At 34.6% G+C, this 23175-nt stretch overlaps 2 protein-coding genes across 7 annotated transcripts in view; one reads left to right on the forward strand and one right to left on the reverse strand.

Moving 5' to 3' along the window:
• The window catches only part of LOC111061166 (3'(2'),5'-bisphosphate nucleotidase 1), a 30392-nt gene extending 23305 nt beyond the window's left edge, over positions 1-7087 (forward strand). For all 3 annotated transcript variants that reach the window (XM_039425506.1, XM_039425508.1, XM_039425507.1), the window contains one exon: positions 6348-7087. In XM_039425506.1, the coding sequence (XP_039281440.1) occupies positions 6348-6602 (255 nt within the window). In that variant the 3' untranslated portion in view covers positions 6603-7087. The remainder of the gene's footprint in view (positions 1-6347) is intronic.
• A 2677-nt stretch (positions 7088-9764) lies between these two features.
• Positions 9765-22136, reverse strand: LOC120350761. 4 transcript variants are annotated; one of them, XM_039425504.1, is made up of 5 exons: positions 21947-22130; positions 19272-19990; positions 16656-16804; positions 13964-14113; positions 9765-9919 (listed from the first exon to the last, which is right to left on the reverse strand). In XM_039425504.1, the coding sequence occupies exons 2-5, from the start codon at positions 19966-19968 to the stop codon at positions 9902-9904; spliced, it is 1014 nt and encodes a 337-aa protein (XP_039281438.1). In that variant the 5' UTR covers positions 19969-19990; positions 21947-22130; the 3' UTR covers positions 9765-9901. The 4 variants fall into 4 exon arrangements, with proteins under 4 accessions (XP_039281438.1, XP_039281437.1, XP_039281439.1 ...); XM_039425503.1 differs by lacking the exon at positions 9765-9919 and having other exon boundaries at positions 13849-14113; positions 22121-22136; XM_039425505.1 differs by lacking the exon at positions 9765-9919 and having other exon boundaries at positions 13849-14113; positions 19272-19466.
• Positions 22137-23175: the final 1039 nt, after the last annotated feature.

The following is a 23175-nucleotide window of genomic DNA, read 5'->3' on the forward strand; positions in this document are numbered from 1 at the left end:
AACAGCTGTTCTACTGATGAAATATCTCGACTATGTGTTATTTTTATGAACTGCGCTACCTACTTCATGCAGGAGAAGGAGGTTACTAAGTTTATTTCTCAAGGATGGGGAGGACCCCCCATTAGTTTCCCAGGAAGAAGACTCATGCCAGTTGATAGAGCTGATAAATAACTATACAGAGTATGAATTTGAAAAAAAACGGTCAAGTTATTTTGAGAAAATCGTGAAAAACATGGTTTTTTAGTAATTATCCGCCATTTTTCTCAAGTATATTACGGAGCTCCTGCAATTTTCTCAGAAATGAGACTCATGTCAGTTGATAGGGCTTATAAATAGCTATCCATGGTATAAATTTGAAGAGAATCTTTAGAGCCGTTTTCGAGAAAACCAAGAATAACATGGCTTTTTAGTCATTATCCTCCATTTTTCTCAAGAATATTAGGGAGCTCCTGAAATTTTCTAGAAATGAGACTCATTTCTGTTGATAGGGCTTATAAATAGCTATTCATGGTATAAATTTGAAGAAAATCGTTAGAGCCGTTTTCGAGAAAACCGTGAAAAACATGGTTTTTTTTAGTAATTATGGGCCATTTTTTCCGCCATTTTGAATTGAATTTTATTGAATTTCTTATTGTCGGATCCTCATGGTATAAGGACCTTAAGTTTAAAATTTCAAGTCAATGGTTAATTAGGAATGGAGTTATCGTGTTCACAGACATACACACACACACAGACCAACACCCAAAAATCATGTTTTTGGACTCAGGGAACCTTGAAACGTATAGAAAACTAGAAATTAGGGTACCTTAATTTTTTTGGGGAAGCAATACTTTCCTTATCTATGGTAATAGGGCAAGGAAAGTAAAAACGCCCAATTAAACACATGATTTAGTTGCAGAGTCGTCAAAAAGAGCTTATTTATGTCACCAATAGCTAAAAAAGGTCATTTAAGTTGTGGGCCCGAAGTCGTGCTGTTAAATCCAATATCTACTCCTGCCAAATGCATTTTAGAGGTTGTGATAGCTTTTTTTGAAAGATGTTTATTAAAAATCATCTGTAATATTATCGCTAAATATGGTGAGAAATCTCGCCAAAAGCCAAGATTCGCCATATATGGTTTGTCAATTTTATGTGAGGACTTTTAGGTCTGTTCACAGTGATGTCAATTGAAACTTTCTCCGATGCCAAGACATTGGTTGGATAGAAGCATGTACGGAAAAAAGTGAATAGAGCTACAGTGCGACTTATGTGTGATGCTAATTCGAGATATAGCTAAATGGGCTTTGGCAAACGACTGTACAACGACCAACCATTCATGTCAGTGATTTTAAACTGTCTAACATAGCTATGTTTGATTTTATGTAACGACTCTGCAACGGATCATGAATCTATATATATAAAAGCGAAATGGCACTCACTCACTGACTGACTCACTCACTCACTCACTCACTCACTCACTCACTCACTCGCATAACTAAAAATCTACCGGACCAAAAACGTTCAAATTTGGTAGGTATGTTCAGTTGGCCCTTTAGAGGCGCACTAAGAAATCTTTTGGCAATATTTCAACTCTAAGGGTTGTTTTTAAGGGTTTAAAGTTCGTCTTTTAGCATGTATATTCTTCTTCTCCCAATCTCTTAATTATAATTGAAATTTCCATATCATATGTTACTATAGAACTATAATCTAGATAGAGTACCTCTTCGAAACAGTTGTTAACTGGCAACTAAATTAATAATTTTGTCAGCTTGGCATTAAGTTGAGTTGACTTTGTTAGGTTGGCACCAAGTTGGAGATTTAAATGCATTTATCGCGGAAAAATTGATTGAGCACTGCTACTTCAATCCTGGGAATATTATATTTCTAGCCGTCAGGCTCGCTTCGCTCGCCATATCCGTTTAGCCAGACGTTTAGTCTGGACCCCCGACTGGATTGTCCTAACATATGATAAAAATGCTCAAATGAAAAATGCAGGCGAGCGAAGCGAGCCTGCTGATCTCATTTTTGGCCGATCCAGTCGGGGGTCCAGGGGGCGGAGCCCCCTGGCTAGACGGATATGGCGAGCGAAGCGAGCCTGACGGCTAGTCTGTTAATAAAGTATAAATAATATTAATTTTAAAGGGACAATAGTAAGTAGCAAATAGGTTACTAGTATAGATTTAACAGGTGATTCAGATTTCATTTATTTCTCTTTTTACTTTCCTTGCCCTACTACCATAGGTAAGGAAAGTATTGCTTTCCAAAAAAAAATCAAGGTACCCCAATTTCAAGTTTTCTATACGTTTCAAGGTCCCCTGAGTCCAAAAACATGATTTTTGGGTGTTGGTCTGTGTGTGTGTGTGTGTGTGTGTGTGTGTGTGTGTGTATGTGTGTATGTCTGTGAACACGATAACTCCATTCCTAATTAACCGATTGACTTGAAATTTTAAACTTAAGGTCCTTATACCATGAGGACCCGACAATAAGAAATTCAATAAAATTCAATTCAAGATGGCGGAAAAAATGGCGGATAATTACTAAAAAACCATGTTTTTCACGATTTTCTCAAAAACGGCTCTAACGATTTTCTTCAAATTTATACCATGGATAGCTATTTATAAGCCCTATCAACTGACATGAGTCTCATTTCTGGGAAAATTGCAGGAGCTGCGTAATATTCTTGAGAAAAATGGCGGATAATTACTGAAAAACCAAGTTTTTCACGATTTTCTCGAAAACGGCTCTAACGATTTTCTTCAAATTTATACCATGAATAGCTATTTATAAGCCCTATCAACTGACATGAGTCTCATTTCTGGGAAAATTGCAGGAGCTGCGTAATATTCTTGAGAAAAATGGCGGATAATTACTAAAAAACCATGTTTTTCACGATTTTCTCGAAAACGGCTCTAACGATTTTCTTCAAATTTATACCATGAATAGATATTCATAAGCCCTATCAACTGACATGAGTCTCATTTCTGGGAAAAATGCAGGAGCTGCGTAATATTCTCGAGAAAAATGGCGGATAATTACTAAAAAACCATGTTTTCACGGTTTTCTCGAAAAAGGCTCTAACGATTTTCTTCAAATTTATACCATGGATAGCTATTCATAAGCCCTATCAACTGACATGAGTCTCATTTCTGGGAAAAATGCAGGAGCTGCGTAATATTCTCGAGAAAAATGGCGGATAATTACTAAAAAACCATGTTTTTCACGGTTTTCTCGAAAACGGCTCTAACGATTTTCTTCAAATTTATACCATGGATAGCCCTATCAACTGACATGAGTCTCAATTCTAGGAAAATTGCAGGAGCTGCGTAATATTCTCGAGAAAAATGGCGGATACTTACTGAAAAACCAAGTTTTTCACGATTTTCTCAAAAATTACTCGACTGATTTATTTTAAATTCATACTCTGTATAGTTATTTATCAGCTCCATCAACTGACATGAGTCTCCTTTCTGGGAAATTAATGGGGGGTTCACCCCGTCCTTGAGAAATGGACTGTAACCTCCTTCTCGTGCATGAGGTAGGTAGGTAGAGCAGTCTATATCTGTGGAACAGCTGTTTTGACGACTTTTAAAAAATCATCGGATTTCACAATTTACACAAAGGAAAAAGTACTCTGAAAACAATTATATACACACATATACAGAAGTCTGATCGTAGTTTCAAATAATTATGTTGCCGCCAATCGTCATTATGTTATTTCTCTAAATTATTGTCGTTTAAGTCTCCCAGTTCAATGAGCAAGGAAAGTTGTGTGAGTGTACCACACCAGATTTTTATAACAGCTACTCATTCTCAAGTTTCATTTCAGCTATTCATCATCTCTCTAATGATCCATTCATGAAATCATCACAAATAGAAACGTTTGTACTGAATTATCATTCATCCCCTCATCATAACCTGGGCTTAAAACGCTTGTAGAGAGTTACGTCTGTAAAATCATCACAAATAGAATCGTGGATGTAACCTACTTTATTAGCATTCAACACCTCATCATTACCTGGGCTTGAAATACTTGTGAAGAGTTGCCTTTGTAAATAAATGAATATAGTTATTTGTGCAACTAGTGCGCAAAGTGACAGTTTGCTGCACCGAAAGAAACGTTTACGCCCGAGCCGTAGACGAGGGCGGAATGGTTTGTTGAGTGCAGCAGAGGAACTTTGCGCACGTATTTCACATTAAGTTTTTCCTACAGTTACCATTGAATATGAAAAGTGGGTAATTATGGGTAAAATTGCCTGAAATGCATCAAATGTTTTTCTGTGTAATTTTATTATTGATAAAAACCTTAATTTATTGTCAAATTGAATAAAAATGTTGTCCTTGGTTATAATATATAATACTAATAATTAGCGCGTTGTGCTTGGTTGCACCTCTGCTCACTATAGCAGCCACAGCAGTCACTGTTACCAACTTCATTTTGATTTTGCTGCACTGTTGCTCCATATAACCTACTAAGTATTTTGCGTTGCCATGTTGCAAATCTGGAGTGCAGAAAAATTTTTCCCGCACTAGAGCGGAAAAGTGATTCTTTGCGTTCTGTAATCAGTGCAGCAATGGCAACTTTTCAACGTAACTGTAGGAAAAATCATAAATGAATAAATAAATATGCATTCCGAAGCGTGCAGATGAGAAACAAAATCTGGTAAGAGCAATAGGAACTCTCATACTGAACGCGTGCACTTGCTGGTTGCGTTCAGTGTGAGCAGCTGCATGCAAACCACTACGTGTTTCAATGACTCTTTCCAGATTTTGTTTTTTTTTTTGGCGCATGCATTCTCTGATGTGCACTTTCTCATATACGAATTCAAAAGCTGCGTTTACACCAAAGTTATTAACAAAGAGTTAATAGCTTAATCCTTATAGATACTATTAGATTGAACATAACTTATCATACACATGATGAACATGTGTTTGTCAAGTTCCGTTCAATCTAATAGAATTTATATAAGGACGGAAATATAAACATGTTGTTGATAACTTTGATGTAAAGCCAGCTTAAGAATATCACATTTGTAATCTATTCAATTTTCAATTCAATCCAAATTCATTTTATTTTCAGAAACAAGGTCTATAAATACAGGTCATGACACTCGTGTTCCTTATGGAGCGGCCATTATGTGAGGTCTTTATGGGCGGTTATATATTCCTTGAACAATATAACAAAATAACACATCATGCTGTTCAATTTATTTTTCCTACAGTTACGTTGAAAAGTGGCCATTGCTGCACTGATTACAGAACGCAAAGAATCACTTTTCCGCTCTAGTGCGGGAAAAATTTTTCTGCACTCCAGATTTGCAACATGGCAACGCAAAATACTTAGTAAGTTATATGGAGCAACAGTGCAGCAAAATCAAAATGAAGTTGGTAACAGTGACTGCTGTGGCTGCTATAGTGAGCAGAGGTGCAACCAAGCACAACGCGCTAATTATTACTATTATATATTATAACCAAGGACAACATTTTTATTCAATTTGACAATAAATAATTAAGGTTTTTATCAATAATAAAATTACACAGAAAAACATTTGATGCATTTCAGGCAATTTTACCCATAATTACCCACTTTTCATATTCAATGGTAACTGTAGGAAAAACTTAATGTGAAATACGTGCGCAAAGTTCCTCTGCTGCACTCAAGAAACCATTCCGCCCTCGCCTACGGCTCGGGCGTAAACGTTTCTTTCGGTGCAGCAAACTGTCACTTTGCGCACTAGTTGCACAAATAACTAATGAATATCGGGGCACCGAGCTTTGCTCGTTATTTTTATTTATTGTTAAACAGAACACAATTCTCTAAAATGATCGTGTTTGTATTTCACAGCTGGCTACATGTCATCTTATGAATTTCGAGGATGCGATATTTTGATTTTCTACATACTCGCTCACTCACTTTTTTACTATCCACAGCTGTTTCAACCCAGGATGAATTATCCTTTTAATGTCGTTCAGCGAGTTTTTCCAAGGATGAGACCTAGTCCAATCGAATTTTCATATCATAAACCTACTACGTTCCAAATTTCGTGAAAATCGTTAGAGCCGTTTTCGAGATCCGTTGAACATAAAAAATATATAGAAATACAGAAATTGCTCGCTTAATATAGTAGGATAACAGCTGAAAATTGGTGAACTAGAACCCCATAAAATGGCGATTTTGCAATGGATCACGGGATTGTGTCATGATCTGTATTTATAGGCCTTGTTCAGAAAGTGTACATTTTACAATACATTCCCCTGAAAATTACTCCTCTAATATGGAACAAGTCCGTGTTTAGAGGAGTATTTGAATTGAAATTTAAGGCTAAATTTGATGTGTTGAGAGAATAATACAATTTTCGAAATTGTTTCAGGTAATGCTGTTACTGGAAGGCAAAGCCAACGCCTACATGTATCCGACAAAGGGCACTAAACGGTGGGACACCTGTGCGCCCGAGGCAGTGTTGCACGCCATGGGTGGCAAGCTGACCGACATGTATGGCAACTACTACAGTTATGCCGGTGACACCAATGTGGCCAACCTAGATGGAGTGCTGGCCACAGCCAAGGCTCAAGACCACCACTTCTATCTCAAGGTCATATCGGATGTTGTCAAACCTGCTTCATAGCTGGTCAAGTGGTTGATGACGATCTTCAACAAGTGAATATATGAGGATCGTTCCAGACGATTTTCAACTAATGAGTTCTAGTCCAGTCAATATAGACATAAAAAGGGGGTGTGCTTGCAATTTATATTGTAGTTCTGATTTTTTAATATATTATTTGGGTACCTAAGAGAAGTCCAGAACCAATTTCTTTGTGCTAGAAACAGAGTGGCCCAAAAACCTCGTATTTTCGGCTCATTTTCCAGTTGACAGCTATTTCTGCCAAATCTCGTAATCGGACAGAAAAATTTGCTCTCGTCTTTTATTTAGATTATAAAATGCTGAATGAAGTGAGATCATTCGAAACTTTCTATCTCCAATGCGTACTGAGTTATGATTTTTCAAAAATTAGTGAAATTTGAAGAAAAAAATCAATTTTGATGAATTTAAGGGCCGGTTTCCGAGCTCGGGATTTGGCTAAGTTCTAGACTTCAACCAGCTGGAGAAAGAAAATTGGCTTTCCGAAACGGGGCGTAGTCGTAGTCATTGTCAAAGTCACGTTTGAATTAAATTTCAAAAAAACTGGAAAATTAAACAGAAAATAAAATAAAGAGGAAATAGTGTAAAGTTTCAGATATTTTGAATTATTTAGATATGTTTAATTTCTTCAAGGAAAAACGTTTCCAATTATAGAAATGAGAAAATAAAAACTGCGACGACTGTTATAAAAACTGCAAATACGCCCCGTTTTGGAAAGCTAATTTTTTGTCTCCAGCTGTTTAAAGTCTAGAACTTAGCTAAATCCCGAGCTCGGAAACCGGCCCTTATCTACAATATCTCCCGATTGCATTTAAATGTATAATTCAAAATCCCTCTGGGCGTATTTTTGTGCTCTACAATCTGAGATCAGGTAGAGCGCTCTATCTCATATAGGTTTCCAGGTACACCTGACAACAATGCTCCTTGTATTGTGGAAAACACCCAATTCTCAGCTTAACCATCTTCATCAACTACATTGTCGTCACATTGATATTGTGCACAATGATATAAGTTCATGAGATTATTTTTTATGAGAATCACCCGTTACATGCACTTCATTTCAGTATCTCCTAGTGGAGAGGCGCGCTTAAGGACACCTCAAGGATCAAAATTTCAAACACTTTTAAACATTTGACCCAATCCTTAGATTTCATTGTACTTCATTTTTCTCGGCTCGTCAAGGCGGTCCAAAATCATGCATCATAAGTAAAATTCGGTCGAAAAATGGAAAGTTTATTGTACCTTATGTTCCCAAAAATAGTATATTAAAAATCAGAACTACAATATAAATTGCAAGCACCAATGTATATAGTGACTGGACTATTCTATTTCTATTCCATTTCAATTCTCAAGCTCAAATTCCTAAGGCCGGGTTTCACCAGCATTAAACGCGCCGCTAAACCTCAGTTAGCCCTTGACTGACTAAATCGGGTTCCACCACACGACTAACTTGGCCAGTTTAACCTCTGTAAATCTTTCGTTAAGGAAGCATATGACAATATGGCGGAGGATGACAGTTGGCGGAAACTACGTCTGTAGTCTATTTTACTGTAGTAATATATTATTGTAGTTTATATTTGTCGACTACTGTAATAAACTACGGCCGGTAATACAGCTTTCTCAAGAGGCGTTTATATTAGTCTCGCTTGATGTCCAAGTGATTCGCGGAGGTTTAAAACTGAAATTCTAATCTCTAAAATATTTACTGTTATGATAGCACATTCCATCTTTTTTATACGTGTAAAATAGTATGAAAGATCATTAGAACATTATAAAATATGTAAAAATATACAATGATAGTGTATATTACAGGGAGTAGAATGAAAGGGAGATATCCTGTATTCTTCCATGTTTTCATAAATAAATAAATATTTTAATTGCACATTTTACATACCATGAGTGATGATTGTAAATAATGATGTTAATTATTGAAATCATTTTACAGTATCAAACTTTTCAGTTTGTCCTTTTTAATTCATAAAATTTCATGCCTCAGTGAAATTACATCCTTGTATTTGTATGAATGAACTGGACAGAATACACATTGTACCTATTTATACTTCAATCTAAACATGAGCTCAGTTTATATTGGTATCCATGTTCAATTAACTGTATACAAAAGCTACTTAAATTTTAATCGTGATTCACTGTCACGAGAACTAATCAGAGAAGCTCTCATTTAAAAAGGTATTCTCTGATTGGCTCATGTGGCATTTCATCATGATTAAAATTTAACAAGCTTCTGTGCAACCCAGCCTCAATGTTTTAAATATTTCACATTATTTAGCCAATATTTTTCATAAGCCGTGTCCACACTGAACAAATGTTCGGCAAAAATGTTTGTTGAGGAGATCAGGGACAAACATTTTAAAAAGTTTGGACAATCATTGTTTGTCAAACAAAAAATACTGTTTTTCCAAACATTTTCAGAGTTAACAGCTGTAAAACATAAAACCTGTTCTTCCCACTTACAAATATTTTGTTTGGTGACGCGTCTACACTGGCCACGGGCAAACGTTGTTTGTTAACTATAGTAAAATTTGCCCAAACTTTTTCAACAAGCATGCTCGTCGAACATTTGTGTAGACACAGCTTGATATGTACAAGTGCCAAATTTATTGAAATGTTGAAAATGTATTGCTATTCCATGTTCTGTTGCAATCCTGTATCATTATTTTGCAAGTTTGTTAGCCTTATAAAATATTATTGTTGTTAAATTAAAATATTCTCTATCGAATAATATTGTGATGTGAACTATGGTTTGTGTCATTTAATGTTGAAAGATATTAAGAAATTTTCGCACTCGATTTTGAATCGAAAATAATGTTATTTTTTATAGAATAATAAAATTAGTTGTCTACAAAATGTGTTTGAGTTCTTGTTCTATAAACAGAACCCTTTAATCTGCTACTCTATAGTTTTTACAAGTTTACAAGAATTAATGATAATTGGATGTATCTTAGAACAAAATGATATAATAAATGAAACATAACCTATTTTTATTGACATGTAACATTATCAAAATTTGGGAATGGAATAGTTTTGGGCCAAGCCTGTTGTTCCTACCCAATCATATTATTTTATATGATTTGTGATATTGTATCCACGAATAAATAAATAAAATGGATAATCCAATGAAACATAAATGAGTTACAAAGTATAAATGTGTATTTATTGGAGCAACAAATAACATTCTCCACTCTCCATGCAATTCATGATCTAGGCTTGAATAGTCCAGCATTCAGAAACACCCCACTGTCTGCTCAATTGTATTCCAAGATACTTCATAACTCATTGTGGAACTGAAAAAGAAAGTGGATGATCAGTTGAATTTGGATCATTATGAGTCTGAATAAATTACATCATCAATATTAATTCGAATTAAATAAATATACTAAGAAATTGTCACAGATTTAAATCTGTGTTTTTGACAATATCTCAAATACTAAAAAAATTGACAATAATTTCTTGTCACAGAAAATCAGTGTTTTTTGACAATTTCTTAGTATTTTTATTTAATATGAATAATTACTTCAACATCAACTTCTCAATACACAAAAAGTCAATTCGAATTAATATTATGACTATTATTAGCATCATTAATATAAAATTGATATGAGACGTTTCGCTACAATACAGAGTTAGTTATTCACTGAAACATGAACTCTTTTCCTCCACTCACAGATCAGAGAAATCACTCATCTTCAAATGCTTATAACTCAAGAATGGGAGTGAATATCGCCAATGTGATGACATATTATTGTTCCTCTCGTCAATTACTAAGTTATAACCATCGTGCGTTTTGAAACAGTGAAACAAAAAGTATCTCAGATTTGGCTGATATTTGCACCATAGATAGAGCTTGACCTGAGAAATGTCAAAGCCAAATTTGGCACCCCCAGCTACTATACAGAGTGAGCTATGCAGCTTCAAACATTAAATTTGCAAAATTTAAACGGCCATATCTGATGAACGGTATTTCTTACCTTGAGCGATTTTTATTTTTCACAAATAATAGATAAAAATCATGGACCTAACCCATCTTGAAACACACTGAAACAAAAAGTATCTCAGATTTGGCTGAAATTGTCATCATAGATGAAGCTCTGCCTGAGAAATGTCGGAGCCAAATTTGGCACCCCCAGCTACTATACAGAGTGAGTTATGAAGCTGAAAAAATGAATTTTCAAATAGTCATATCTACTGAACGGTAAGGAATTTTGCAAATCTGATTCCAGATTCGAGTTTCTCGCATCAAAGACCATATATGATCACAAAGTTTGAGCGATTTTTATTTTTTACAAATCAATGACAAAATCCATGGACAAACAACCATCGTGCAAACAGCGAGAGAAAGAAGTATTTCAGATTCGACTGAAATTTGTACCATAAATGAAGCTTTAACTGAGAAATTTCGGAGCCAAATTTGTCATTCCCAGCTACTATACAGGATGTTATGCGGCTTCAAACATGAAATTTGCAAATTTTCAAACGGCCATATCTAATGAACAGTAAGGAATTTCGCCAATGTGATGACATTATATTGTTTCTCTCATCAAATATTAATTATATTGATTAATATTAATCATAATATAATATTGCTGAGAGTTTTAGCAATTTTAATTAATTTTTGGATTCATGAAAAATGAATCCGTTATCTGTTGCTTTTTTCTGCTGTGCTGTTCTAATTCTCATCCAATACAAATGAGCTCAGTAGTCACAAAAATCTTGAGAAATTTGAATTTCCCGCTCAAATCAGTCAGTACCTACCTCTTGCATGTTTCTGTTGCCCTGGTAGTATTTCAGTTGGTTTCAATTCTGTACCAGGGATTCAGAACACTTGAAGAGGTAGCAGGGTTTTTCAACGCCTTCCAATGCAAGCATAGGCAACCCGCAACACTGATCTAGTTTGTGTACCTCTTGCATGTTTCTGATGCCCTGGTAGAAATCTGGTCATTTCTAATATGCAAATGAGCTACTATTTGAGCGGGAAATTCAAATTTCTTACGATTAGCGGGAAATTCAAATTTCTCATGATTTATACTATTTGAGCGGGAAATTCAAATTTCACATGATTTATAACATTTGAGCGGGAAATTCAAATTTCTCATGATTTATACTATTTGAGCGGGAAATTCAAATTTCTCATGATTATACTATTTGAGCGGGAAATTCAAATTTCTCATGATTTATGTGACTACTGAGCCACTACCTCCGTAAACAAAGCCGTAGTACATTCGTGTGACGTCAGCACAGGTAGGGCTGCTACACCAATAAAAACACTAGCTGATATAGATCAGCTGAAATCAACGAATTTTTATTGGTGTAGGAGCCCTACATGTGCTGACGTCCACGAATGCACTACGGCTTTGTTTGCGGAGGTAGTGACTGAGCTCATTTGTATTTTAGAATTAATGTAACAGGAAGTTAAAACATAGCAAGTGGTAACTGAGGCATTACCGATTAATGCTTACACACATTAAATACTATATGTGTTTAGTTCAGTTGATAATGTGTCTTTCATCAAATGTAAGACTTTAATTTGGTACCAAAATCAAACAAATCCGACCATCCTTTCGGAGTTTCCAAGATAATTTACATAATTTGAATTCTGGAAACAGACGAAAAAAATTACAATTACAATATTGAATATATTTAAAATATAAAATTACAATATTGATTGTAATCATGGTCTAATCTAAACCATCGTGAAACACTGAAACAAAAAGTATCTCAGATTTGGCTGAAATTTGGTCATATCTCCTGAACGATAATGAATTTTGCAAATATGATTCCAGATTCATGTTTTTCGCATCAAAGACCAAGAGATCACGGAGTTTGATCGATTTTTATTTCTCACAAAAAATTGATGAAAATCATAGACTAACCATCGTGAACCACACTGAGACAAAAAGTATCTCAGATTTGGCTGAAATTTGGTCATATCTTCTGAACGGTAAGGAATTTTGCTAATATGATTCCAGATTTGTGTTTCTCACATCAAAGTCCATAAGATAACGAATTTTAAGCTTTCTTTATTTTTCACAAAAAATTGATGAAAACCATGGACTTATGGACATCAAAGAGCATAAGATCACGAAGTTGGAGCGATTTTTATTCTTCACAAAAAATTGATGAAAATCATGGACTTCGTGGATCAAAAAGCATCTCAGATTTGGCTGAAATTTGCACCATATATGAAGCTTGACCTGGGAAATGTTGGAGTCAAATTTGGTACCCACAGCTACTATACAGAGTGAGTTATGCAGCTTCAAACATAAAATTTGCAAATTTTGAAACGCCCATACCGTGAACAGTAAGGAATTTTGCAAATCTGATTCCAGATTCGTGCTCCTCGCATCAAAGTGCATAAGGTCACGAAGTTTTAGCAATTTTTCAATTTTTAGTATTTCTCAAAAAAAAAATGAGAAAAACCATGGCTTACCCTGGGGTTTTGTGCGCATAAGTTTTATTAAAATAAGTTCAGCCTTGATTAAAATATAGTAGAATTCAATTTCAGGAGAAAAAAACAAAACTTCATATTAAATGTTTTTTTTGCACTAACAAAATAATACTCATAATATATCTGTTCACTACATAGATTATTATTTCAAACAGATTTATTTGGAATAAAATTACAGTAGGTTCATCATTTTTAACATTAAATCTCACCTCCTCTCACAGATCAGAGAAATCACTCATCTTCAAATTATTACTTATAATTTTTTGGAAAAATTTGGGATAGAGACAGTTTTGGGCTCAGCCTGTTGTCCTCTCCCAGTCGAATTGTATTTTATGATTTGTGGCTCTGTTAATGAATGAATAAATAAAATAAATAAAATAAAATAAATAAATAAATAAATAACTCAAGAATATGAGTGATTTTCGCCAATGATGACATAAAATTATTGTTCCTCTCTTCAAGTACTATATCATTCCTGAGAGTTTTAGCGATTTTTATTTTTGATTATTTTTGCAAAAATCCATTAATGTTTTTATTCATGAATTTGATGAATAATTCTATAGTCTGATTTTACGGTAATATTGGTGTTCGAAGGAAACTCCTTCTCCTTTTGTATTATTCTTAAAATGCAAAATTTCAAAAAGCCTTATTATATGTATGCGTCGACGCGAAATTCAAAAAGGAACATACCTGTCAAATTTCATGAAAATCTATTGCTGCGTTTCACTGTAAATGTGCAACATATAAACATTTAAACATGAAGAGAAGTGCAAAAACCGTCGACTTGAATCTTAGACCTCACTCCGCTCGGTCAATGATATTTCTAGATGACATCCCAGTGTTACATTATGAGAATAAATGGCTGTATAATGGGTTTTATCACCTTATATCGTTCCATGTAGTGCAGCAAAGTTGTAGCATGCTCTAAACGGTCATCAGCCCATCTCTTCACCCTCCCCCCTCCACCCGCCTGTGCCGCCTGCATCTGGACCGAGTTGGCGGCCGCAGCTCCCTGGAGGCCCTGGATGAATTGCTGGCAACAGATTTAAACATTTTCAAAATTCATCGAAGTCGCTCACTCTTTGAGTAATTGTGAAGGTGATATTGGTTATTTAGTTATACATACTGAATAAAAGGAATATATATTATTCAACCACAGACTTATAGATTAATAAATCTTGATTTTTAATCAATCAGTGGTTTAACAATATCTAGTCTTTTTATTCAGTTACTAGCTGGCCTAGCGAACTTCGTACCGCCGAAAAGTTAATGCATCTCATGACAAACTTTAGCTGGATGCACACCTGAGGGGGCGCGATGCGGCATTTTATTCATATAGATAATTTTCCAACTGCAAAATAAATAATTTACTAAAAATCAATTAATTTCAAGTACAATTATTCGAAACAAAGTAATGTCTTTAGAGCATGTAAGTCTTTAACTTGAGGCCGCACTGCTGGATGGTTACACACAGAACAGTCATTATTATGCTTTTAGTAGGGGCGTTTAGAATAAAATACATGGGCGGTTATGGAGCAGCACACACTCTTGTCTACTTTCTACCAAAGGCTGTTGGACGATGCAATGATTATAACAGCTGATTTTTAATTCTGTGTGTGGCCAGCACACAAATCTTCTCCCATAAGGATTACCATGTAAACTATGAAGTTCGTAGGGAAGAGTCCTGAAGTCGGATTATAAATTTGATAGGCCATAAGCCCGGTCCTGAACATAACAGACACATCCAAAAAAAAATCGAATTCGGTGCTCACATAAAGAAGTTATTGAATGTCACAATTTGAGGCTCGATTTTTATTTATATAGAAAGTATTATATTGATATCTCCAATTCAATAAATTAATAGCCAACAAAATCTACTCATTTCGTGCGCGGTAGCAATCGGCCTTATTGAATTATGTCCAAATGTAATTTTTTGGGACACAGTGCCCTCATTTTTCACAGAAATTCGCGGTCTATAATATGTTATTGGATATGAAATTAAGTATAAAACTCAAGGAGTATTCAATATCATAGTATCTGTACTCCCTACAAGAGTTTACAGATCACACTGTAGGTTTATGATTGTTGTTTATTACTTTTGCGATTTCTATAGGAGGTTTAAGACTGTTTTCTACCACTTTTTATGTTATGTTTGTTTGTATTATATTGACGCTGTTACTGATGTACCTGTACATTACTATGAGTGAAGACTTTTCCAATTCAATTCAATATGTTAACAACTACCTATTGATTTCAACAAACATGATACAAAGGCTTCTCCAGTCATCTGCTCCAGAGAGATAAATGCGACTTGAAGAGTTGGTTTCTTCATTGTTAGTTCAACCTTTAAACCCGTTTAATCATTTCATGGTTGCATTTATAATAATTTTTTTGATAGAGTCAGCTGACGGTTTAAACTAGAGTTTGAGTTCAACTTTTTTCGAGAAATAGACGAATGAAGAAAAAAATTGACTACCTAGGTAAAAAAAACATTCCAACATGAAACATTTGTAATTAAACATTCGTGTACGGAATAAAACTGTGTAGAATTTGACCACATATTTGTGTTTTTATTCAATTAATAATAATAATAATAATAATAATAATAATAATATTTTATTCTCAACAAAAGTATAACAAAAACAATGTAATACAGTTGAAAAACGTCACAGATAAATAACATAAAATATCAATCTTAAAATAAAACTCTAATAACATTTAACAATTCATTAAATTTGCAAAATTTAGATATATTTTCACTATAACAAGAATTCGTCAACCTCATAGAAAGCCTCCTCACTGAGAAAAGAATATAGTTTTGTTTTGAATTGTTTTTCTTCAACAATACTTCTCAAATCAGCCGGAAGTTTTGCAAAAAACTTTTGTCCCCTATAAGTAGGTGTTTTCTCATACACTCAGCCTATGTCTCTCAACTGAAATGTTATTACTTCCTCTAATGTTATAGCCATGAATATCTGAGTTAACTTGGAATGAATTCAACCTATCCTTCACATCTAATATTGATTTGAAAATGTACAATGATGGAACAGTTAAAATACTTAGGCTACTGAAAGACTCCCGACATGTCTGTGGAAATTTGAGCCCCTCCAGGTATCTTATTGCGGACTTTTGCAAAACAAAAATTCTTTGAATGTTTTGCTTCGAGGTACTCCCCCATAATTCAATGCCATAAGCAATGTGAGATTCAATCAGTGCATAGTAGACACTTTCTGCTGTTGTTTTAGGCACCCGTTTAACAATATTTCTAAATTCAAAAAGTGACCTACTCAATTTCAATGGTATCTTGTTCACATGATCCCCCCAATTAAGCTTGGAATCCATCGACCAACCTAAGACGTTCACAACAGTACAACTTTCAATGTTCGTTTCACCAAGTGTTATGGTGGGGTGAAAAGGACGATACTTATAATCAAAGCTGATGACATGACTTTTGTTTGAATTTATAGTGAGATCTGAATCATTAAAAAACTGCACAACCTCAAAATTACCAAAAATTGGGTAATTAAACCTTGATGTCTATAACTACGTTTTTTTCAATATTGAAAAGAGATTACCTGTACGATCTTAATCAGGAAAACAGCAAACGTCAATAGAGCTATGGTGATTAAGGGTCCTTCACCTCCACCCGACGGAAAGTAGCTCATAGAGCGAGCATCACTCCGGTCTATTGAATTCCCACGCCACAAAATTCTACTTCGTTCCCCTGTCAAACAATATTCAGAAAAAAAATTATTTAATCAATTTTTCAACATCTATATATATATATAAAAGCGAAATGGCACTCACTCACTGACTGACTGACTGACTGACTCACTCACTCACATAACTAAAAATCTACCGGACCAAAAACGTTCAAATTTGGTAGGTATGTTCAGTTGGCCCTTTAGAGGCGCACTAAGAAATCTTTTGGCAATATTTCAACTATAAGGGTTGTTTTTAAGGGTTTAAAGTTCGTCTTTTAGCATGTATATTCTTCTTCTCCCAATCTCTTAATTATAATAAATTGAAATTTCCATATCATATGTTACTATAGAACTATAATCTAGATAGAGTACCTCTTCAAAACAGTTGTTAACTGGCAACTAAATTAATAATTTTGTCAGGTTGGCATTAAGTTGAGTTGACTTTGTTAGGTTGGCACCAAGTTGAAGATTTAAATGCATTTATCGCGGAAAAATTGATTGGGCACTGCTACTTCAATCCTGGGAATATTATATTACTAGCCGTCAGGCTCGCCATATCCGTTTAGCCAGACGTTTAGTCTGGACCCCCGACTGGATCGTCCTAACATATGATAAAAATGCTCAAATGAAAAATGCAGGCGAGCGGAGCGAGCCTGCTGATCTCATTCTTGAACGATCCAGTCGGGGGTCCAGGGGGCGGAGCCCCCTGGCTAGACGGATATGGCGAGCGAAGCGAGCCTGACGGCTAGTACTATAATAATCTTACAAGCCTCCAACAATATTTGAATTGAATCAGTTGATACATATTGAGGTAAAATGTAATTCATTGATAAACATTATAAAATTAAGGAATTAAAGAGGATGACTAGCAAATCCTATAGTGAGGTCCACGTTATAATGGCAGTGTTTGATTAGCAATGGTATTTGCTATCCTTGTCTATCATTCAACAAAGCGGATAGCTCTATCTCATTCTCGCTTTTGCTCTGTTGCCAGATCGTCTTTTAACAATGTAGAATTAATAATTAATCAACAAAATATTCCATTAAACTTGAATATTAAAAAACTTTTGAAGTGAAAATGCACTTACTTTTTGTATAGTGACGATCGTTTCGACCTGTTGTTGGTCATCATCAGACTGTGGGAATTCACTCAGATGACAAACCTGATTGTCATCTGAGTGAATTCCCACAGTCTGATGATGACCAACAACAGGTCGAAACGATCGTCACTATACAAAAAGTAAGTGCATTTTCACTTCAAAAGTTTTTTAATATTCAAGTTTAATTTTAATAGTGAAAAAGTATGGATATACAACAGAGAAATATTCCATCATAATTATGAAAAATCATTATGAAAGATATAATTTCTTGCTTGTTAAAATATACAGTAATTGATTATTTTAAACAAGAATGAACCAACTATAGACCGTTTTTCGTTGTTTTTTTAGTGAAAATGGACTAAATTTTAGAAAAGTGAAACCATAACCCTATCTCGGACTTCTAAATTTGGGAGAAAAATGGTACAAGGAGTATCCTTAGTTTTTCATTCCCAATCAGTGCTACTTTGTGAAAAATTATAAATAAATAAAATAAAATAGAAGGCAAGAATTTTCCAATCTTCAGTGAATTTTCCTTCACTGCCATTATAACGTGGACCTTACTATAGTAAATCCTAGAAGTCCCCTAGTTTATTGTTCCTAATATTTTTTCAAAGCCTTCTGCAATATTTTGATAAGATCAATTGGTACATATTTTGTAGTAGAATTAGATTTATCAATTAACATCATAAAATTAATGAATTGAAGATGATGACTAGCATCCTATAAGACTTTAGTTTATTGTTCTTCATATTTCTTCAAAGTATTTTTAATTTCAGTTCTATAAAGGCATAGTGCTTCAAGTAATGTGTGTTTTAAATAAAGAATAATTGAAAAAATAAGACTTTGATGTTATCATTGCTACTTTTGTTCAAAATAAATTTGAATTACAGTTGATTTTGAACAAATATAGTGGTATTGACAGCATCAACGTTTCATTCTCCCAATTATGGAGAAATGCCACACTATCTCTTACCATAAAAATAAAATAAAATCATATGAATAATGAATAGTTCAATAGTAGGAAGAATAGTAAAAAACTCTAGTTCATTTTAGTCAAAAGGCTTCATCAATATTTGAGCTTAATAAATATAAGTTAATACATATAATGACATCCATAGAATACTATTGGGCATAAATGAAGGCTGACTAATCATGGTAGTCCAATAAATTAATAGAATTCTTACAAATATTCTTTAAAGAAGTTTAGGCTCTATTTTCTTTTCCTGGTATTTCATTCCAGTTTCATAAGTTTTATAAGGCTAGAGCAATATTTTAATAGAATAGAATAGATATTGTAGAGACATTAAAAATAGTTGAGACCAATTAGGCTACACACATACATAATTACATTAAATCGTGGTAAAGAATTAGTAAAAGGTTTACTCACATATATTCTTCAGCAAATTGTTCTTTATTTCTTCCAAATACTTCAGCTTTCCTCTTATAGTCTGGCTTGGTTGTCTACTAAGGGTATTATGTACTCCCATTATAATATCTTTCATTCTTGTGGTGAACAGTAAGCCTGGGAGTCCTTGAAAACTCAAATTTGAGCTCTCTTTTACTCTATTTTTCTCCGTTTTTCCTGAAGGGGGTGGTGATGGAGTAGAGGATATTATTTTCGGTGGTAAAGGGGTAGTAGATGATATTTTTGAAGTAGGAGTCGTTGTAAATTGTGGTGAAGTTTTCAAAGTTTGTTCTAGAGTTGATAACATTTTTTGTGGTGGTACAGTGGATGATAAAACTTTTGGAGGTTTTAAAACTCCCGAAGAATCTTCAGTCATATAATGATTCATTTCCAACAAATCTTCATTTTTGTAGAAATTATTTCTAATCGATAATCTTGACGGTGGATCTGTTGTGAGTTTAATCGTGGGTTCCGTTTCTCTTGTAGGAGATTGTCTCAGTACTACCCTTTCAAAAACATAGGTCTTGTTGTACCCGGGTCTGTAGCTACTTGAGTAGGATGTTTTTGAATTATTCTCGTCAAAGTTGGATGTAGATATGGCGGGTATTTCAACCCATTCCCCCGGAACAATTGTTAAGAAACATGTGATCAATAGAGGTGTAACACTGGGAAGATGCATCTTTCTAATACATCAGAGATATCTAAAAAAAACGTCATGAGAAAATTCAAAAGGAAATTGAAAAAAAATCAAGAATTAGCTAAGCACGTTTTGAATGGCTTATTGCAATAAAGCCAGTTACACACACCACATCGATTTTAACCTTTGCTTTGAGCTTTGATCTGCAAACATTGTTTTATTTATCACTGTTATGTCTCATCTTTTATTTTTCATTTTTTCCCTCTCTTGTCATGAATCATGTTGAAAAAAAAATTATACTGGTGATTCTTCCTCCCATTTTTTTTCGCAGTTTGAACTACATTTCATTATATAAGTATATTCAAAGAGAGGAAATGCTACAATCAATTAATAAAATTACTTGATGATGGTGATTGAATGTGTGTGCGTGTAGGCTTTCTTCTCCTCCTATATCCGATTAAACCTCAACTCCTGCTCACGGACAAGTGCTTCATGAAGCACTTTGTGAGCAGTTATTGTTCACATGAATATTATATTATATATTATTATATTATATACTATTACTTACAATCTATTATTAAATTTTAGATGGATTATTGTTGTATTTGTCAAGCTAGACTCTATTTGGTTTCTGTATATGTATTTATGAGTGTGAATAAATTTGAATTTGAAATTTGATTTTTGGACGCACGATTTTTTGCCGTCCTTATATAAATTCTATCAGTTTAAACAGAACTTGACAAACATCATCTGTTTAATCTTATAGAATTTATAAGCAAGGCAAAATCGTACGTCCAAATGTTTGTGTTTGTAGTTAGCCTAAGATGAGCCATTCAGAATCGTAGAACTATCTTTTAGAATTGTTCTGATTGGTTCATGAAAGCGTGCGCTTGGCTAAGACAGTTCTTAATCGTTCATAAATATGACTCTAAATCATTGTTCTCCGTACCTTTTCCATAAAAGCATAAGATTGATTAGTTTGATTAAAACAATGAAGAATAGTTTTATATTAATATAAAACAACATTTCTGTTGTCTTACTTTCAGAATTAACTAATGATTATTTTGTTCAATTATCTCTGCTACGGTAGTATACAAAAAATCAAGCTTTATTGAATTATTACCTGAAACATCCAACTAACAATCTATTACTCACAAAAATCATTGATTATGTCCTATAATCAAAGAGTAAGATGGTACCATACATCTCAATGAAGGTCTCAATGAAACATCTGACAATCTATTACAAAAAATCATTGATTTTGTCCTATAATCAAAGAGTGAGATGGTACCATATAATCTCAATGATGGTATCACAATGAATTACAATGTAGCTATATTTTATGAAAATATAATAAAGTATGATTTACTTTCAGTTGAAAGAAGATGGTTTAAGAAATTACAATGAACTAAAAAGTCTAACTATCCAACACTAATTTCATGAAATATGTGGGCTTGAGACTAGGTTTTGAAAACTATGTTGTAGCCATATATTTAAGCTCTCATGAATAAACACTACTCAGATTTTGAGAAATGAGATACCTGTACTTTAAATTGTTTAATAAATAAACTATAGTGAGGTCCACTTTATAATGGCAGTGTTTGATTAGCAATGGTATTGTTATCCTTGTCTATCATTGAACAAAGCGGATAGCGCTATCTCTTTCTCTCTTTGCTCTGTTGTCAAATCGTCTTTTAACAATGTAGAATTAATAATTAATTAACAAAATATTTTATCTTAATTATGAAATGATTGAAAAATATAATTTCTTGCTCAATAAAATATAATTGGTTATTAAAAACGAGAATAAACAGATAATATATTACATCAATAAACCGGTATCAGCTACTGTCATTGAAGGCATTGACAAGAAAGATGATCGGCACCGTTGTTCTCCTATCTTTCTCCACTGCCATTATAACGTGAACTTCACTACAGATTTTGAAACTATGTTGTAGCCATATATCTAAGCTCTTCATGAATAAACACTACTCAGATTTTGAGAAATGAGATACTGTACTTTAAATTGTTTAATAAATAAACTAGTAGTCTACCCCTTCACTCATTCACAAAAGATCAAGTAACCCATGAAAAATACATCAGATACTACATTATTTTGTCCTTTCACTCCAGATATTAAATTCTTATTTCACTCGAGATATATATTAAAATTGATAGAATTCAGGTACGGTACTTGATGGTATATCACTGTTCACATGATTCACTAGTGTGACAATGAACTCAACACCTTGAGATGGAGAAGGAGGAGGAGGAGGAGGAGGAGGAGGAGGAGAAGGTGATGGAGAAGGAGGAGGTGATGGAGAAGGAGATGGTGATGGAGGAGGAGGATATGGAGAAGGAGGAGGAGAAGGAGATGGTGATGGAGGAGGAGGATATGGAGAAGGAGGAGGAGAAGGAGATGGTGAAGGAGGAGGAGAAGGAGAAGGAGATGGAGAAGAAGAAGGAGATGGAGATGGAGAAGGAGATGGAGAAGGAGATGGTGATGGAGATGGAGGAGGATATGGAGGAGGAGGATATGGAGAAGGAGGAGGAGAAGGAGATGGAGAAGGAGAAGGAGATGGAGATGGAGGTGGAGAAGGAGATGAAGAAGGAGAAAGAGAGAGAGAGAGATGGAGATGGAGAAGGAGAAAGAGAGAGAGAGAGATGGAGATGGAGAAGGAGAAGGAGATGGAGATGGAGATGGAGAAGAAGATGGAGAAGGAGATGGAAAAGGAGATGGAGAAGGAGAAGAGAAGGAGATGGATAAGGAGGTAAGGAGGTGGAGAAGGAGAAAGAGAGAGAGATGGAGATTGAGATGGAGAAAGAGACGAAGATGAAGATGGAGAAGGAGAAGGAGGAGGTGATGGAGAAGGAGATGGATAAGGAGGTAAGGAGGTGGAGAAGGAGAAAGAGAGAGAGATGGAGATTGAGATGGAGAAAGAGACGAAGATGGAGAAGGAGAAAAAGGAGGTGATGGAGAATGAGATGGATAAGGAGGTAAGGAGGTGGAGAAGGAGAAAGAGAGAGAGATGGAGATTGAGATGGAGAAAGAGACGAAGATAAAGATGGAGAAGGAGATGAGAAGGAGAAGGAGATGGATAAGGAGGTGAGGAGGTGGAGAAGGAGAAAGAAAGAGAGTGATGGAGATTGAGATGGAGAAAGAGACGAAGATGAAGATGGAGAAAGAGAAGGAGGAGGTGATGGAGAAGGTGATGGAGAAGGAGATGAAGAAGGAGATGGAGAAGGAGG

This window comes from Nilaparvata lugens, chromosome 4 (assembly GCF_014356525.2).
Source record: "Nilaparvata lugens isolate BPH chromosome 4, ASM1435652v1, whole genome shotgun sequence".
In the NCBI taxonomy this organism is placed as follows: domain Eukaryota; kingdom Metazoa; phylum Arthropoda; class Insecta; order Hemiptera; family Delphacidae; genus Nilaparvata; species Nilaparvata lugens.

Bases quoted from the DNA above. Each gene is read 5' to 3' on its own strand.
- LOC120350761 (XM_039425503.1), bottom strand. From the start codon at position 19,968: ATGCATCTTCCCAGTGTTACACCTCTATTGATCACATGTTTCTTAACA. The intron at 16,805-19,271 runs GTGAGTAAACCT...ATTGTTTGACAG, and splicing joins CAATTTGCTGAAGAATATAT to GGGAACGAAGTAGAATTTTG. The intron at 14,114-16,655 runs GTAATCTCTTTT...ATCTGTTGCCAG, and splicing joins TCCTGATTAAGATCGTACAG to CAATTCATCCAGGGCCTCCA.